The sequence below is a fragment of the Oncorhynchus kisutch genome, unplaced genomic scaffold, assembly GCF_002021735.2.
Source record: "Oncorhynchus kisutch isolate 150728-3 unplaced genomic scaffold, Okis_V2 Okis07a-Okis12b_hom, whole genome shotgun sequence".
In the NCBI taxonomy this organism is placed as follows: domain Eukaryota; kingdom Metazoa; phylum Chordata; class Actinopteri; order Salmoniformes; family Salmonidae; genus Oncorhynchus; species Oncorhynchus kisutch.
Window position 1 is genome coordinate 301,241 of NW_022261984.1, and position 18,182 is coordinate 319,422.

At 45.8% G+C, this 18,182-nt stretch overlaps 1 protein-coding gene across 5 annotated transcripts in view; it reads left to right on the forward strand.

The window, feature by feature from the left end:
• The window catches only part of bnc2 (basonuclin zinc finger protein 2), a 276,585-nt gene that overhangs the window by 186,315 nt on the left and 72,088 nt on the right, over positions 1 to 18,182 (forward strand). For 4 of the 5 annotated variants that reach the window (XM_031814510.1, XM_031814512.1, XM_031814509.1 and 1 more), the window contains exon 3: positions 16,975 to 17,077. In XM_031814510.1, the coding sequence (XP_031670370.1) occupies positions 16,975 to 17,077 (103 nt within the window). Of the gene's footprint in view, positions 1 to 2,308; positions 2,604 to 16,974; positions 17,078 to 18,182 lie in introns of those variants that run through there. The other variant, XM_031814511.1, reaches the window with a different exon arrangement.

Genomic DNA, 18,182 nt, shown 5'->3' on the forward strand with positions numbered 1-18,182 from the left:
GGCTTTGTAAGAAACACAGCAAGGAAACAGAATCGGACAAATAACATTTCAAATTTAGCGAGGAGGGCAGGGGGACTTAATGTCTGCTAGAGGCAGCGTTGACTTAATGTCTGCTATAGGCAGCGTTGAGTGACATTTGATGGGTTTATTTTAATACACTTTTATAGATCTCTATTGTGGTGCTGTGTTTAAAAACCTCTGTTTTCACGGTTCACTCTGGGTGTTTGTTATTGAACGAAGAAGGAAGCTGGGGCCGGGGTGGCCGGTTAGGGCCCCATGGCCAGGCCCAGTGTTTGGCTCCAGTATCACAACTCGTATAGCCGTACAAAGTCAACATTACAAAGAGGTAACACATGTCGAGGTATGCTCGAAATTCGCCTTGTGCTGTGATCCGACGATTCGAGGGCACACACACGATGTCAAAAAGAATGCATCCTATATCCTATTGCTACAGGCCACAGTGAAGAGGGGAGTTAGGGGGCGCTTTTCTTGCTTCCATGCTAATTTGTCCCTGGGCGATAGTGGAGTTGGCATGCATGTTGTCTGAATATGAACATATGTGTGGAAGTATATGTGTGGTGGTGAGCTTGTGTGACTGAATGTATTTTTTTGCAGTCACACGGTGTGTGTGTACTATGTGTGTGTGTGTGTGTGTGTGTGTGTGTGTGTGTGTGTGAGTGTGTGCAAGAGCCAGTTTGTTTGGTTTTTCCCTTACTTCAGCACATCTGAGAGAGCTTTTCTGGAGCTCCAGAGCCCTGTCCAAACAAAGATGGCCGAAGGACGGGAGGGCCGAGGGGTGGTGCTTTTTTCTTTCTTTCTTTGAAAAAGGGGACAAAAAGAGCCCTGCGAAAACCGGGAGGAGAGAAAACCGAGCTCCTGAGAAAGGCAGCTGGAAACACGAAGTCTTGTGGTTTCTTGTCTCCCTCTCCACTCTCCCCATCTCTTCATCCCCCTCCCCCCACTCTCCCCATCTTTTACCTCCTCCCCCCTCTGGTCCAGCTGCACTTAGATGAGTCCGCTTGCTTCCCCCCCCCCCCCCCCCCCCCCACACACACCACCACTGCTGCCAGGACGAGAGAGAGTGTCGCAGCTGGTAATACTTACAGGCTTTACCGCGGTAACGCATGCGATCCATTAGGGCCGGCGAGGCCCCGACATGTTGTTGCTGCACCAGTCCCAGGCCGTGTTATTGTTAGGATGTGGTAAAATTATAAATATGAGAGGCAGGAATCAGAGTTGAGGGGACGGAGGGGGGTAGGTTGGAGTAACATGCTACTCGTTAAGAGCTGTGCCACTGGCGCATGTTTCATGATTGGGTGGCAATAAAAAAGTCTGTCACAATTTGTTCAGATAATGACTTAATGCTAGAAGCCTGGAAGACGCACAAACATATGTCGAGCAAGTCGTCGATAGCTTTATAATTGCTAAAAGGAGCCCCCCTCTAGTTCTTATGAGGTGGACCGATGGAGGGCCCCTGGGTGGTGGGTTGGTAATTTGGTCGGGTCGATTTACAGGATGGCAATCAAATCCCTGGCAACCAACCATCTTCCCTGTTGCATATGTTGAGTCGGCTTCACTCTGAATTTTACAACTTCAACCAACCATCTTCCCTGTTGCATATGTTGAGTCTGCTTCACTCTGAGTTTTACAACTTCAACCAACCATCTTCCCTGTTGCATATGTTGAGTCTGCTTCACTCTGAGTTCTACAACTTCAACCAACCATCTTCCCTGTTGCATATGTTGAGTCGGCTTCACTCTGAGTTTTACAACTTGTAACAAGTCATTCAAGCCCATAGTTGTGGATGGGAAGTTGAAGTTGCCCTGCGGGTGTGAAGTTCTATAGAGAACTGTAATGTTTAGATACTGAAATACTGGTATTCCAAGACTAAATATTAGTGTGCACTTGGCACTTTTGGAGAGGTTCGCTGTCGCAACAGGTCCTCCTATCTCTTTCTCTGTCACTCCCCTTTCTCTCTCTCCCCCCCTCTCTCGTTTTCTCTCCTCTCTCTCTCTCCCCCCTCTCTCTCGTTTTCTCTCCTCTCTCTCTCTCCCCCCTCTCTCTCGTTTTCTCTCCTCTCTCTCTCTCCCCCCTCTCTCTCGTTTTCTCTCCTCTCTCTCTCTCTCTCTCTCTCTCTCTCCACCCCATTTCTTTCTGTCTCTCTCTCCACCTCTCTCTCTCTCTCTATCTCCAAATCTCTCTCTTTCTCTCTCTCTCCCCCCTTTCTCTCTCCCTCGTGGTGACTGACCTGTGACACCGAGACATTGTCTCACCTCTACTTCAGTCGCTCTATCTGTGAACTTTGTAAAGGCAGATAAAGAAGTAAGCACCCAGATGGACTTTCCTTTAGTCACAGGCTACATTCCTCTCCTCTCCTTCTCTGTGTGGCTGGGGTGTGGGAGGGACACTTGTACATTTGTCACTGCACTAATGTAGCCATGGGGTTTGAGTACAGCGCAGAGTCTCTCTCTCTCTCTCTCTCTCTCACTAGCGTGTTTCAGTGGGGTGTGTATAGTCTAATGGAAGGAATGCTTACCTTGGAATAGCAGGATCTGAACCGGGGACCTCCTGTACGGATGAGGAGCTGGCATCTCACTATGCAGGTAATTACAGACAACAGCTGAGACATCTAGTAGTTCGGGGCTTTGAATGGCATGGTAACATGGAGGTGAGGACATGTCATCTGAATGTCCTGAGGTCAAAGGTCAGATGGGACTTGGATTGGAACTGGACGTTTTAAATGAATGACCTTATTTGGATGATTTTCGTGCAAGCTTGTGTTGATGTCATAATGGAACGGTCATTACGGAGTGTCCAGTGATACACCCAAAAAGTGTTTGTTTGTGCTTGTGAATGATGTCTAAGGACAAAGCACTAGCCTGTATTACCACAACATAGCCTGTATTACCACAGCTGGCCTGTATTACCACAACTGGCCTGTATTACCACAGCTGGCCTGTATTACCACAGCTGGCCTGTGTTACCACAGCTAGCCTGTATTACCACAGCTAGCCTGTATTACCACAACATAGCCTGTATTACCACAACATGGCCTGTATTACCACAGCTGGCCTGTATTACCACAACATGGCCTGTATTACCACAACATGGCCTGTATTACCACAGCTGGCCTGTATTACCACAGCTGGCCTGTATTACCACAGCTGGCCTGTATTACCACAGCTGGCCAGTATTACCACAACATGGCCTGTATTACCACAGCTGGCCTGTATTACCACAGCTGGCCTGTATTACCACAGCTGGCCTGTATTACCACAACATGGCCTGTATTACCACAGCTGGCCTGTGTTACCACAACATGGCCTGTATTACCACAACATGGCCTGTATTACCACAACATAGCCTGTATTACCACAGCTGGCCTGTATTACCACAGCTGGCCTGTATTACCACAGTTGGCCTGTATTACCACAGCTGGCCTGTATTACCACAACATGGCCTGTATTACCACAGTTGGCCTGTATTACCACAGCTGGCCTGTGTTACCACAACATGGCCTGTGTTACCACAACATAGCCTGTATTACCACAGCTGGCCTGTGTTACCACAACATGGCCTGTATTACCACAGCTGGCCTGTATTACCACAGCTGGCCTGTATTACCACAGTTGGCCTGTATTACCACAGCTGGCCTGTATTACCACAACATGGCCTGTATTACCACAGTTGGCCTGTATTACCACAGCTGGCCTGTGTTACCACAACATGGCCTGTGTTACCACAACATAGCCTGTATTACCACAGCTGGCCTGTGTTACCACAACATAGCCTGTATTACCACAACATGGCCTGTATTACCACATCTGGCCTGTATTACCACAACATGGCCTGTATTACCACAACATGGCCTGTATTACCACAACATGGCCTGTATTACCACAACATGGCCTGTATTACCACAGCTGGCCTGTATTACCACAGCTGGCCTGTATTACCACAACATGGCCTGTATTACCGCAGCTGGCCTGTATTACCACAGCTGGCCTGTATTACCACAGCTGGCCTGTGTTACCACAGCTGGCCTGTATTACCACAGCTGGCCTGTATTACCACAGCTGGCCTGTATTACCACAGCTGGTCTGTATTACCACAGCTAGTCTGTGAGGAAACCCAGGTGTTTAGATGCTAATGTCGACTCTGACATATTTGTTTGCTCATCAGAAAGAAACAAATATTGCGCTGTGGGTCGTGGGTCTTGAACCCCAACAAATCAATAACATAACACACAGTAGTTTTCAGTTTATACAAAACCCCACACATACATAATCTGGAGATGACTTACAAACAATTAGAACAGGCTTTTGGCTATGAAAAGAGAAGGAGACAAATAAACAATATTGAACTATTTGCAAGATTAAATCTAGGAGCTCTTCCAAGACTTGTCAGGTTTGGTGGGGGCTTGGAGTATGAATTAGGAGTTAGGAGCAGAAGAGTGTGTGTGTGTAGTGTGTTGGGGACCGGCGCGCTGACTAAAAGTTCACCAGGGGAGTCTCCTGACCCGGGCCGGCTGTCGTCAGGTTCCCGTCAACCGCCTCCCTCCTTGTGTGTCCCATCGCCCACGCCAACAACCGTCGACAACGGAGAAGTCCCCTCCTGGCGGGGTCGCCGAGGGTGCGAGATGTTTAGGCTCTGACTAATACCTCCCGTGTGTGTGTCCAGTGTGTGTGTGTTTAGGAGAGAGAGCAGATGCTGCTGGTCATCTCTACCCCTCTCATGTCAACACACACTTTCATCCCTAACACTCCTCCACTCCGCCAAAAAACATCCCCTCCCTCCCTCCCGTCCTCCCTCCCTCGCTCCCTTCTTTCTTCTCCTCACTTCTCTGGACCTGCTACTGCTCTCTAGCACCAACATGCTGGCGGTCACACTGTGTGGTCGTGTCACTCCTTCAGTTACTCCCAGACTCAGCCTAGCATGTTTTCATACCATATGCAGTACAGCTGAAGACTATAACACGCATTTACTGACTTATAGCTAGGTGTCATGTGTAGAGTTACAATATAAGACTAGAGTGGGCCTATGTCATAAACCTGTTATTTTGAATTCTGTGACTGCATGTCACCACTTCTCTCGAGGTCACTGTCTTGTCTCTGCAGGTGTACGTTAGTGGGTGACTTTGTTTGTGCCAGTTTTGACTAAACCACTGATAATGTGTTGGGTAATCAGTGCAGGTGTCAGGGCCTGCAGAGGAGACGTGTCACCCTTATCTGGTGAGGAGGGACACTCTCTGATAGGCTGAAGGTCGGGGGGGGGGGTGGAGTCAACGCAGGTGTGCGACACGCAGCTCTGTCCCCCTCCTCCTCTCCACTCAGTTTTAGAGAATGATCAGAAAATGTGTTAATTATTCATTCTTGTCAATAAGGCTGCGTTTACACAGGCAGACCAATTCTGATCTTTTTCACTAATTGCTCTTTTGACCAAAAACAAAATATCCAAATTGGGCTGCCTTTGTAAACTCAGCCTGAGAGATTTTAGATCACCTGAAAAGGTTTCGGTTCGGTAACATTATTGGTGGAATTTCCCCTCCAAGTGCTTTTAGAATCTGTATTTTGTCTTATTGTTCGTCTTTCAAAGGGAGTGTGACTGTGTCTGGTTCCAACTTTTAGTAATTGAAGACTCCTTTATAAGCGATCTGAGTCTAAGGAACTTGAATGAGAGTCAAAGTCCTGCTATTTGGAGGGGAACTCCGCTTTACAATGTGAGTTCTATTTCACTTCGTTAGTTCCTGTACATTGAGTAGGATAATGGAGACAGAACTGCCTGAGTGTACTCTGTGATCAGGGTTCCTTCTATGTGTGTGGTTTGTAATCAGGGGACTAGCTTATTATTTGGGTACATTGAACAGTAACATGTTCAGTAAGAGTAGGAATAGCAGGTGAGAGCTATACTCCCTCCCTCTAGAGTCATTTAATGGGAATTATTTTTCTGCAGACTGAATTCTTTGTAGTTGTTTTTCTCCTTCCTGTTGTGAGTGTGAGATATCATAAAAAAAGCACCCAGTGTGACTTCTATGCAAAACAAAAACAGACATTTAAAAAGCAAAACACATTTTCCTGTAGCATTTTCTTAAACACACTGAAGCCATAAATCTCTCCTTCTACCTCACACTGATAACACTACTGAGGATTTCACTGTACGTTCTACACCTGTTGTATTCGGCGCATGTGACAAATATATTTTGATTTGAATAATAACTCTACTAATAATAACTTTATTAATGATGTATTAATAGTTTATTAATAATAGCGTTCGTCACCAACAACGTATCATACATTCTGTTCAGAGTGCTCCTCTTGTACGGTGCTCCCTGCCTGGCCTGTCCGTCTGTCTGTGTCCATGTCCACCATCTGTGGGTGAGGAATGCGGCGAGCCAGACAAAAGGATTGGCAGAGTCCTCTCTCCGTCTGTACTCCCAGTGCCTCCAGATAGCTATAAAACACCTGGACAAGACCAGCAGGTGACGGCAGCAGGCTAGGGGGGGTTAGGTGCGGGGAGGAGATAGAGATCAGTGACAGGCCGTCCCATATAGCTAGGCCATCCTCCCGCCCCTATCCAGAACCTCCTCACCCCTCCCTTACCCTACTTCAACCGTATTCCTCAATTTTCCCCCTTGGCGCCCCACCTCCCCTCCGGTCTCCACCCCCCACCCACCCTCCTTTGCCCTACCAACAATCCACCCTCCACCACACTGGCCCCCTACCTAGTGTATAGCCTGCGTCCATCCCTCCAAGCCCTCCTTCGGCTCTTTGAACTCCACCAGTATCTCTGGACAGTGCTGTCACTGGGCACATGGTTTGATCTCTGGCTTTGAGGAGAGCCAAGCGGGACCATGGCCTGGGCTGGTCTGAACACAAAGAGATTGTCCACTCCTCTCTCTCTCCTCTGCTCAGAAATGTATACAAGGGAGGGAGGAGATGAATGGAGGCTCCCTCCACCACTCCTCCACTTGATATGATTAACCACTCCCTGTTTGAGCTGACATCACATTTGTATCTATCTAGTGTGTTAGCTGAGAGCAGTAGAATGACTGGTGAGGATAAGCAGATTTGGGGATTTGCCATTGAACTGTCCTCTCTAACTCTGTGTGTCTCTCTCGCTCTCTTTCTCTCTGTCTGTCTCTGTGTCTCAGTCTCAGTCTCTGTGTCTCAGTCTCTGTGTTTGTCTCTGTGTCTCAGTCTCTGTGTCTCAGAGTCTGTGTCTCAGTCTCTGTGTTTCAGCCTCTGTGTCTCAGTCTCTGTGTCTCAGTCTCTGTGTCTCAGTCTCTGTGTCTCAGTCTCTGTGTCTCTGTCTCTGTCTTACACAATAGGATAGCTAGCTGGGTCCTTTCATTATGAAGCATGACTCTCCTGGAATACACTCAGACTCACCAAGTTTCATCATGGATCCCATTTTACCTACGTGTCTTTGAGAAGTGTTCACATCACCCCCAAAATATCTGTCTTCCTGTGACTCCCTTAGCAGTAAAGGAGAATACGGTAACGGTAAAGGAGAATACGGTAAAGGAGAATACGGTAACAGAGAAGGAGAATATGGTAAAGGAGAAGGAGAATACGGTAAAGGAGAATACGGTAACGGTAAAGGAGAATACGGTAACGGTAAAGGAGAATACAGTAACGGTAAAGGAGAAAACGGTAACGGTAAAGGAGAATACGGAAACAGTAAAGGAGAATACAGTAACGGTAAAGGAGAATACGGTAACGGTAAAGGAGAATACGGTAACGGTAAAGGAGAATACGGTAACGGTAAAGGAGAATACGGTAACGGTAAAGGAGAATACAGTAACGGTAAAGGAGAATACAGTAACGGTAAAGGAGAATACAGTAACGGTAAAGGAGAATACAGTAACGGTAAAGGAGAATACGGTAACAGTAAAGGAGAATACAGTAACGGTAAAGGAGAATACGTATCAATAGAACTATCTGGTTTTGGGTGACTACAATGTCACAGGGTAGATCTGTTAGTGGAGGTGTACTTTCAGCTGACACAAACACAAATATTAGGTCTATAATAGTTCAAAGTTGAGGTAGGGTATTACTATATTTGTTCATCTTTGGGGTGTATATTTGTTGTCATATACCCATATAGGTAAAATAATAATACTGAAAAGCACTAGCAACAGATGACAACACAATTTCTAAATCAAAGGTAAAATGTCTAACATCTAGTTTTCTAGCTTTTCTTCCAAGCCGGTCAGTACCGGCTTTCATTTCATTGTCACGACGTCGACAGGACAAAAACATTGTCGCTGTCATGTCTCTCCCTGTCTCTCCAATACCCATGAGGCCTTGCAGTCTGTCTGATGTCTCAGAACTGGCATGTAGCCCGTCCGCTGTCATCTCCGTCTTCTCAGGTCTCAAGAACACTAGGATCTTAGTCCAGGACTCTTGGGACTCTATACGGGCCGTATAGGTTCGCTGGTATGCCGCTTGGCCACTGCGCTGTCACAGCTGGCGATGAAATCCGATCAAGTAGGGCATATAAGGCACAACAGGAATGAGAGGGGCGCGCCAAAAACATCTGAAATTCATCTGTCTTCATCTTTCCCCCTAATCCCTTATTTCTTCACGTGTGTATTTTATTCTCCCTTTTCTCTCTTCCAGTATGGTGCTTCTCTGCTCAGATGTAAGCAGTGTTGTGCTGAACATAACTTGAGAGAGGGAATGAATGTCAACAAAGGGTCTAATTGGCCTGACTGGATGACAATAAAGGTGGGGGTGAGGGGGTAGATTAGGGAGCAAAACCAAAAAGACATGGACAGACTGACCCTACATGGGAACAACAGACAGGGTTATTCCTTTTTCTATTTGAAAGGGAAGAAAGAAAAAGAGGGGTCCCAGGTGAACACAGGAAAACACATGCTTCTCTTCTTCTTCTCCTCCTTCTGTAATCCACCGGAGACTCACGCCCCATTTGGTTCCCATTAGCATAACTCTGGTCCCTCTGCCCCGTGTCAGAGTCCAGTCACACAGCTGCACATAGGACAGGGACCTCTGTCATTGTGGCTGCGAAGCAAAAAGCAAAGCAGAACTGACATGGAGGACTGGTGTTGTGCTATGGGGATTTGAAAGGCAGAAGGAGAGGCCTGTGTTCAAAGTTGACTACATTTTCCCTTTCCCTTGTAACCGGGCGTTTTATACCGAAAGCCTGCGAACAAATGATTAATCGTTGTTTACTCAGCAGCATTTAGGAATTGGAAGGCAAGAAAGTTCCGTTTTAAGTCAGACCCAACGTATAAAGCCAAACAAGCAAAGATTTGCCTCTGAATTTGTGGCGTGTTGCGTCTGCTACAAAGACCTCCTTTATCCCACACAGTTTTATTTGTCACCTGGTTTCAATATGGACTCTGTGAAGTCCTGAGACTATCTCTCCGAGAGAGAGCCAGGGCCTGCTTTATGACACGCACCATGCCTGCTTTCCCTGCACACGTTGGACACACATTTCTGGCAGGAAGCAGACAGCGTTTCAGCAGCTAACTCATGGATGAGATAGTATCTTGCGGGTGGAAGAGAGGACAAGATGCTCCCAGTGTTTTACAGTGACCTGGGCATACACATTTAAGTTGGAGCTGCTGCGGACACACACACACACACACACAGACACACACACACACACACACACACACACACACACACACACACACACACACACACACACACACACACACACACACACACACACAGACACACACAGACAGGGATCTCATTTAACTCTCGGCTTTGCTTTACTCTCTACCAAAGAAATGTGGTCTGTGGTTCCATGTTCAACATGGGTAAAGGTTTCAATTAAATCTGAGACAGGGAACAATAACCATCCAGCCTCTCCCAGCTGGTCTGGCTGGCTTCCCTCTGCATGCATGGAGGACACCGTGTGGAGGAGAGGAGTTAAGGGGTGGACTTTTGGGACGGGGACAAGTGGGGTTTTGTACTGTAATAGAGGACGCAAAGGGGCTGTTAGGGAGTGGACATTTTAGGGTGGGAGTGGAGTTGGCGTTTCAGAGTTGACATTGAAATAGGTTGAAGGTTAAGGGAGGTGACATTTAAAGGTGTCATATAATAACGGAGTTGACCGTGAATATCATGTAGATGTCTCTACGTTACCAGGACAGTTCTGAGGCCAGAGGAGTTAACGGAATGGACATTGGAGAGAACAAGTAGCCCATTCCCCTGCTGCTCATTTTTCTAGTGTTTCAGGATGAACACAACACACGCACACACACACACACACGTTCACCCCCCTCTCTGTGTCCTTTCCCTCACTGTCCCCCTTTAGCAGTGAGCTAGAGAGGAAACCCTGGCGAGACACTATAGTGACTAATGCTCCAGTATCTGGCCAGCCAGGCTGCTGATAACACAACCTCCTGCTCCACAGCAGGGCTGCGGGAACCAATATGAACGACTGTGCAGGACCAGACCCAGCCCAGATCAGCTTCAGTCCAGACCCTGGCCACAGAGACACCAGAGAGAGAGAGAGGGGGAGCTGCATCATCAGAACCCCTCTATCTCCTTCACTCCCATCCTCTAGTCCTGTTAAAGAACTACTTTGTTTTACATTCACATCCGCTACTCCCCTTATGTGTTGTAGACCGTCTCTAGTGTCGGTATGAACACACACTGCAAATAATCTAGACAGTCTCTAGTGTCGGTATGAACACACACTGCAAATAATCTAGACAGTCTCTAGTGTCGGTATGAACACACACTGCAAATAATCTAGACCGTCTCTAGTGTCGGTATGAACACACACTGCAAATAATCTAGACAGTCTCTAGTGTCGGTATGAACACACACTGCAAATAATCTAGACCGTCTCTAGTGTCGGTATGAACACACACTGCAAATAATCTAGACAGTCTCTAGTGTCGGTATGAACACACACTGCAAATAATCTAGACAGTCTCTAGTGTCGGTATGAACACACACTGCAAATAACCTAGACGGTCTCTAGTGTAGGTATGAACCCACACTCCAAATAACCTAGACAGTCTCTAGTGTCGGTATGAACACACACTGCAAATAACCTAGACAGTCTCTAGTGTCGGTATGAACACACACTGCAAATAATCTAGACCGTCTCTCGTGTCGGTATGAACCCACACTCCAAATAATCTAGACAGTCTCTAGTGTAGGTATGAACCCACACTCCAAATAATATAGTGTGTGTTAGCCAAAAGCAGTAGTAGGCTGGTGATGAGAGGCAGATTATTTCTCTCTCTTTCTCCCCTTCTCGCTCTCCCTTTCTCTCTACATATCTCTGTCTCTCTCTTTCTCTCTCCCTATGTCTCTCTTTTTCTCTCTCTCTCTCTCTCCTTCTCTGTCTCTCTCTCTCTCCTTCTCCTCTCTCTCTCTTTCTCTCTCTCTCACCTTCTCCTCTCTCTCCCCCCAGTGTCTGTTCAGCAGAAGATGTGCCCTTCTCCTCTAACTAGCCTGTAATACTTCAGCCTGTCTGGTTAATGGGGAGATATGAGAGGTGCTATTAGGCTGCTAGGCTAGCGTAATAAGTCATTGATTAGAAGGCCTTGTCACAGCAGCAGCACAGCAGACACCAGGGCTCTAATTGCTATATTAGACGACCTCCTTAACTATCTCGTCAACCATCACACAGCCCAGCGTGTAAACAGGGGGGTGCATGTGTGTGATATTTAATTTCATCTCTGGCTGCCTCTGTTTTATACAATGGCTTTAGCAAGTGGCAATTAGGATAGTGGACTGTGTTGTTGTCTAGCATTTAATGCTGGTTTGACGAAAAACATACAACTTTGACCTACCTCAGTGTTGGAGTTAGTTTTTGTGTTGTATCATGATAGGACGTGGAGATCAGATTGTTTTGAGGAAGTAGTAGTGTGTGTAATAAATAGAGAATCGTCTGATGACAAATCCAACCTGTTAGCAAGCAGGACAAATCCAACCTGTTAGCAAGCAGAACATATCCAACCTGTTAGCAAGCAGAACAAATCCAACCTGTTAGCAAGCAGGACAAATCCAACATGTTAGCAAGCAGGACAAATCCAACCTGTTAGCAAGCAGGACAAATCCAACCTGTTAGCAAGCAGGACAAATCCAACCTGTTAGCAAGCAGGACAAATCCAACCTGTTAGCAAGCAGGACAAATCCAACCTGTTAGCAAGCAGGACAAATCCAACCTGTTAGCAAGCAGGACAAATCCAACCTGTTAGCAAGCAGGACAAATCAAACCTGTTAGCAAGCAGGACAAATCCAACCTGTTAGCAAGCAGGACAAATACAACCTGTTAGCAAGCAGGACAAATACAACCTGTTAGCAAGCAGGACAAATCAAAATGAACACTTTGGTTCTCATGTCGAGCCCGAAGGGAGACAAACAACAGTAGCAGAAAGCAAAACCGGCACACTCTACAGATTAGCTACATGGTTGAAACCAGAGGGGCTACCTGATTTATGCCACACCTGCGATAGACAACCAGTTTGACACACTAAAGGTGTAATCCCCGTTCCCACCTTGCCAAAACCTAAACGATGTCCCTGTCTGCCCAGATGCCAACCTACTGGGCGGATGTGATGTAATTTGATGGTTAATCTGGGATTAGCTCGTGTTCACTTTGATACCTCCCTCCTGCTAATCTGGTTTAAAACACCTAGAGTTTTAATCCTATTACGGTCACGGTCATGTTACAGTGGAGTGGCACTTTATACTTGACGTACTGCAGTCAAATGGCATGGCTAACACCGTGTGGCATGAGGGATTACATGTAGACATGGTCACAGCATGTCATTCTGTTTGATATTGAGTCCTATCAAACATTGACTGCTTGTATTACAGTACTGAACAGGTACAATACACTAGCAGAGGTTAGAATGTTACTTGTATGTAGAAGTGTGTCCTTTGCCATGTGCAGTGATGGTATGAACACTGGTTCCTGTGATTGTGTTACTGCTGTCCCTCAGTGATAGTGTGAACACTGGTTCCTGTGATTGTGTTACTGCTGTCCCTCAGTGTTGGTATGAACACTGGTTCCTGTGATTGTGTTATTGCTGTCCCTCAGTAATGGTATGAACACTGGTTCCTGTAATTGTGTTACTGCTGTCCCTCAGTGATGGTGTGAACACTGGTTCCTGTGATTGTGTTATTGCTGTCCCTCAGTGTTGGTATGAACACTGGTTCCTGTGATTGTGTTACTGCTGTCCCTCAGTGATGGTGTGAACACTGGTTCCTGTAATTGTGTTATTGCTGTCCCTCAGTGTTGGTATGAACACTGGTTCCTGTGATTGTGTTACTGCTGTCCCTCAGTGATGGTGTGAACACTGGTTCCTGTGATTGTGTTACTGCTGTCCCTCAGTGTTGGTATGAACACTGGTTCCTGTGATTGTGTTACTGCTGTCCCTCAGTGATGGTGTCAACACTGGTTCCTGTGATTGTGTTACTGCTGTCCCTCAGTGATAGTGTGAACACTGGTTCCTGTGATTGTGTTAATGCTGTCCCTCAGTGATGGTGTGAACACTGGTTCCTGTGATTGTGTTATTGCTGTCCCTCAGTGATGGTGTCAACACTGGTTCCTGTGATTGTGTTATTGCTGTCCCTCAGTGATGGTATGAACACTGGTTCCTGTGATTGTGTTACTGCTGTCCCTCAGTAATGGTGTGAACACTGGTTCCTGTGATTGTGTTATTGCTGTCCCTCAGTGATGGTGTGAACACTGGTTCCTGTGATTGTGTTACTGCTGTCCCTCAGTGATGGTGTGAACACTGGTTCCTGTAATTGTGTTACTGCTGTCCCTCAGTGATGGTGTGAACACTGGTTCCTGTGATTGTGTTATTGCTGTCCCTCTGTGTTGGTATGAACACTGGTTCCTGTGATTGTGTTACTGCTGTCCCTCAGTGATGGTGTGAACACTGGTTCCTGTGATTGTGTTACTGCTGTCCCTCAGTGATGGTGTGAACACTGGTTCCTGTGATTGTGTTACTGCTGTCCCTCAGTGATGGTGTGAACACTGGTTCCTGTGATTGTGTTACTGCTGTCCCTCAGTGATGGTATGAACACTGGTTCCTGTGATTGTGTTACTGCTGTCCCTCAGTGATGGTGTGAACACTGGTTCCTGTGATTGTGTTACTGCTGTCCCTCAGTGATGGTGTGAACACTGGTTCCTGTGATTGTGTTACTGCTGTCCCTCAGTGATGGTGTGAACACTGGTTCCTGTGATTGTGTTACTGCTGTCCCTCAGTGATGGTGTCAACACTGGTTCCTGTGATTGTGTTATTGCTGTCCCTCAGTGATGGTGTGAACACTGGATCCTGTGATTGTGTTATTGCTGTCCCTCAGTGTTGGTATGAACACTGGTTCCTGTGATTGTGTTATTGCTGTCCCTCAGTGATGGTGTGAACACTGGTTCCTGTGATTGTGTTAATGCTGTCCCTCAGTGATGGTGTGAACACTGGTTCCTGTGATTGTGTTACTGCTGTCCCTCAGTGATGGTGTGAACACTGGTTCCTGTGATTGTGTTACTGCTGTCCCTCAGTGATGGTGTGAACACTGGTTCCTGTGATTGTGTTACTGCTGTCCCTCAGTGATGGTGTGAACACTGGTTCCTGTGATTGTGTTACTGCTGTCCCTCAGTGTTGGTATGAACACTGGTTCCTGTGATTGTGTTACTGCTGTCCCTCAGTGATGTGTAACTGCTGATGGGTCCTTGTGAAATATGGGTCATCTGCATCATGGACTACGACCTACGACCCTGTGTGTGTGTCGCGTCGCTGTCACACTGCCGGTCACAGGCGATAAATCAGCTGCAGTGAGATAAGATAGTGTGTGTGGTAAATCGGTGAACATCCTAAAGTCATTCTGGGAAATGACTGTAGTGTAAGAGGTGTGTGTCACGATGTGTGCTGAGAGTCAGTCGGGTAGTAAGTTTAGGGAGTGAGTGTTTTAATAAATAAACACAACGTAATACAAAATAAAAAAGACGGACAACGTTTGTCAGACATGACACAGGAACAGAAACAATAACGCCTGGGGAAGGAACCAAAGGAGTGACATTCAGGGAAGGTAATCATGGAGGTGATGGAGTCCAGGTGCGCCTAACGATGGTGACAGGTGTGCTCCATAACGAGCAGCCTGGTGACCTAGAGGCCGGAGAGGTTGATGTAACGTTAGAAGAGATCTTCACCTTTTGGTTTTGTGATGACTCTCTGTGCAGAGAAGAGCGGCAGACTTATTCTGAAGTGGGGCTAAGACGCACATACTTTATCCACACGCACCCATGTACTGTATGCACACACACACCCTCGTGCATACACACGTGATGACAAAGAACCTTGGACATGATTGTGATTTTCCTGTCAAAATAAAGAGGCCGCAATCATATCCATCATCTACTATAATACACATCATTCCCTTTTACAAGCGTGGTTGAATGTTTTCCTCTGTCATTTGTGTGATTATAGAAGATTTTACAGCCCTTAGCAGTCTAACACAGAAACACAGACTTTAGACATTTGGGATTGGCTCCACATCCTTTTCACCAAACGTGAAACATACAATCCGCATGCTGTTGAATCAGTGCTATTTCTACCAAGTTATTTATTTATGTTATCAACACCTCAGGCTCCATTCGGTCTGTGATTCAGGATTGTGAGTCGATGGCTACAGAAATATTGGAAGGAAAAATGTTAGCGCTGACTTCATGTTAGAATGAAACTCTTCCTGGAAAAGGGATGACTTCCATAGCAGCGTCTCGCTACGCTAATACGCTACAACCACAAATATTCCCCCTCTCCTTTAAGCAATTTGTGTTTGAAGACCGAGAGAGTTTTCAATGTAATTATTATAATTTATCAATTTCATCTTTTAACATAACAATGGACTGATAAGGCAAGGGGTGCCAACATTGATTAATATACATTTTTGGCTTTTGGGGATTTTTCCTCCCTTCTTTCCCCCCCCTTTTCCCCTCTCTCCCTCGTTCCTAGTACAGAGTCCTCTATGCCTTCCAGAATTCGTGTCAATGAGAAATTTGTGGCTTGGAGCGGTGTACATTTGGAAGCCTCTACCACAGTCATTTCTCTAAATCCTTGTTCATGGTGGATATTGTTGGTATTTAACGTGGTTACACAGACCCCACAGAAGAATGGTGTGAGGCAGACCATATGCCAACCATGTTTAGCTGTCAAATCTTACATTTCCATCAGTGAAATCCACACTATAAACCTCCACCATAGAGGTGTGAATTAGCCTAGCATTTAGAGCAACTTCCTGTAAAACAGACCTCTTCTTCCTGTAAAACAGACCTCTTCTTCCTGTAAAACGGACGTCTCGACCTGTAGACTTTGAAGCACTTATGATTGACAGACCAGTGCTTCAGATTCTGGTGGACTGAGTTGGACTCTCCTGAGCTGTCTAGACACTTGACCTCTAACTGCTAAAAGCTTTTAGGGGTCAGCTCCAGTTCAGCCTCTACTATTGATTAATGGTGACTTAGTCAAAACAAGTGAGATATTCAATGAGGAGAAAAGAAAAGTGTTTCTGTCAGCTCAGGTGGGGTCAGATTATGAATTAATTAAATAATTCATATTAGATAATACAAAGGGTATTGTGGGAAATCTGGTCATAGTGAATTCGTCAGAAGGCTTTTAACAGGGACTGACAGGGGAAATTAGTACTACAATTGTAATATTAAAATGTAATTGAATAAACAAATTGTACTGTGCTGAAACAATTCACAGCTATTGTAGTACATAAATCTCCTTGAGAAATGAGCTCTCTGTGTGACTGTGTGTTGATGTGTTACTGGTGTACATCTGTTACGGTGTCTATCTGTGAAACCCTTCAGTTCTGTTTGTGTGACTGCTTGATTGATGAGTGCTCTGTAGCCTGAGCTCTGTCCTCTCCCTGCTCCCTCCCTCCCTCCATCTCTCTCTCTCTCTGTCTGTATGATCAGTTGATTGACATGGCCTTCCTCTCTCCCTCTCCCCCTGCGTCTCTACAGGCCATTCGCTGCACTCTGGTGAACTGCACCTGTGAGTGTTTCCAGCCAGGAAAGATCCACCTGCGTACATGTGACCAGTGCAAGCACGGCTGGGTGGCTCACGGTAAGAGACGGCCATTTTGAATTCTGCCGACCTACTAACCAGGGTGATGGGAGTCACAGTGTTCAAGATGATCTGTACAGTAGTTGTAATATGAAATATTATTTAAAACATTTACAAAGAAGATTGTGTGGTATGGTAGGAAATCATTTTAACAAGTGTATAACTGCAATAACCAATAGTTTTGTCATATTAGTCTGTCTCTCTTTTCTCTCTCTCTTTGCCTCTTTAGTCCTGTGAAGTTATATGCTCTCATAAACCTGCCTCTTTAGCCAGAGGAGAGAGCAGAGAGGTCCTGACACACACAGCTGTACTCTCCTTATACAGGGTCACTAAAGAGATCAGTATAACAGGTTCATATAAACGCTTAAAAGGGAAGATTCAATACGTTTTTACCACATCAAAGATTTGATAAATATGTTTATTAGATGTTTTTGTTACCATAGAGAGATACCGTTCATCTTTAGTGTTTGTCCTGTGTATGTATTTTATTTAAAACGTTATGTATTATATTTAAATACTTTGTGTATTTTATTTAAAAACTTTATATATATTTTATTTAAATACTTTGTGTATTTTATTTAAATACTTTATATATATTTTATTTAAAAACTTTAAGTGTTTTGGTTCAAAGTCATACCTGTACCTACTATCTTAGAACAATATCCACGAGAGAGACAACCTCATGACTTGTTCAGGGGGGAAAAAGGACATGGAGCGAAAGAAAGAAAGAAGATGGAAAGCATAGAAAGGAGGAACAGAGGGGAAAATAAGATAAAAGAAAACACCTGTTTGGCCCAAGCGTAGAGAGGGCCTTCAGCGATCAGCACAGGACCCCATTGAATATTTTTAATCTCCTTCTCTGAACTGTCAGAGGGCCCTTCTCCCCTTCGCTCTCCCCACTTTTCATTTCATCTCGGCATTGGCAGCCACTCTGACAAGCAGTTCTTCATTTTTTATGATGTTCGTGTCTCGCAGAGTGTGTTGTCAGGCAAAGCCCTCGTCAGCGGAAAGGCTGTCCTGGGATCAGAGGAGACAAAACCAGGTGTCATACAGACAGGCGAAGAGAGAAGAGGGGAGGGAGGAGTGGGAGGAAGGGAGGGATGGA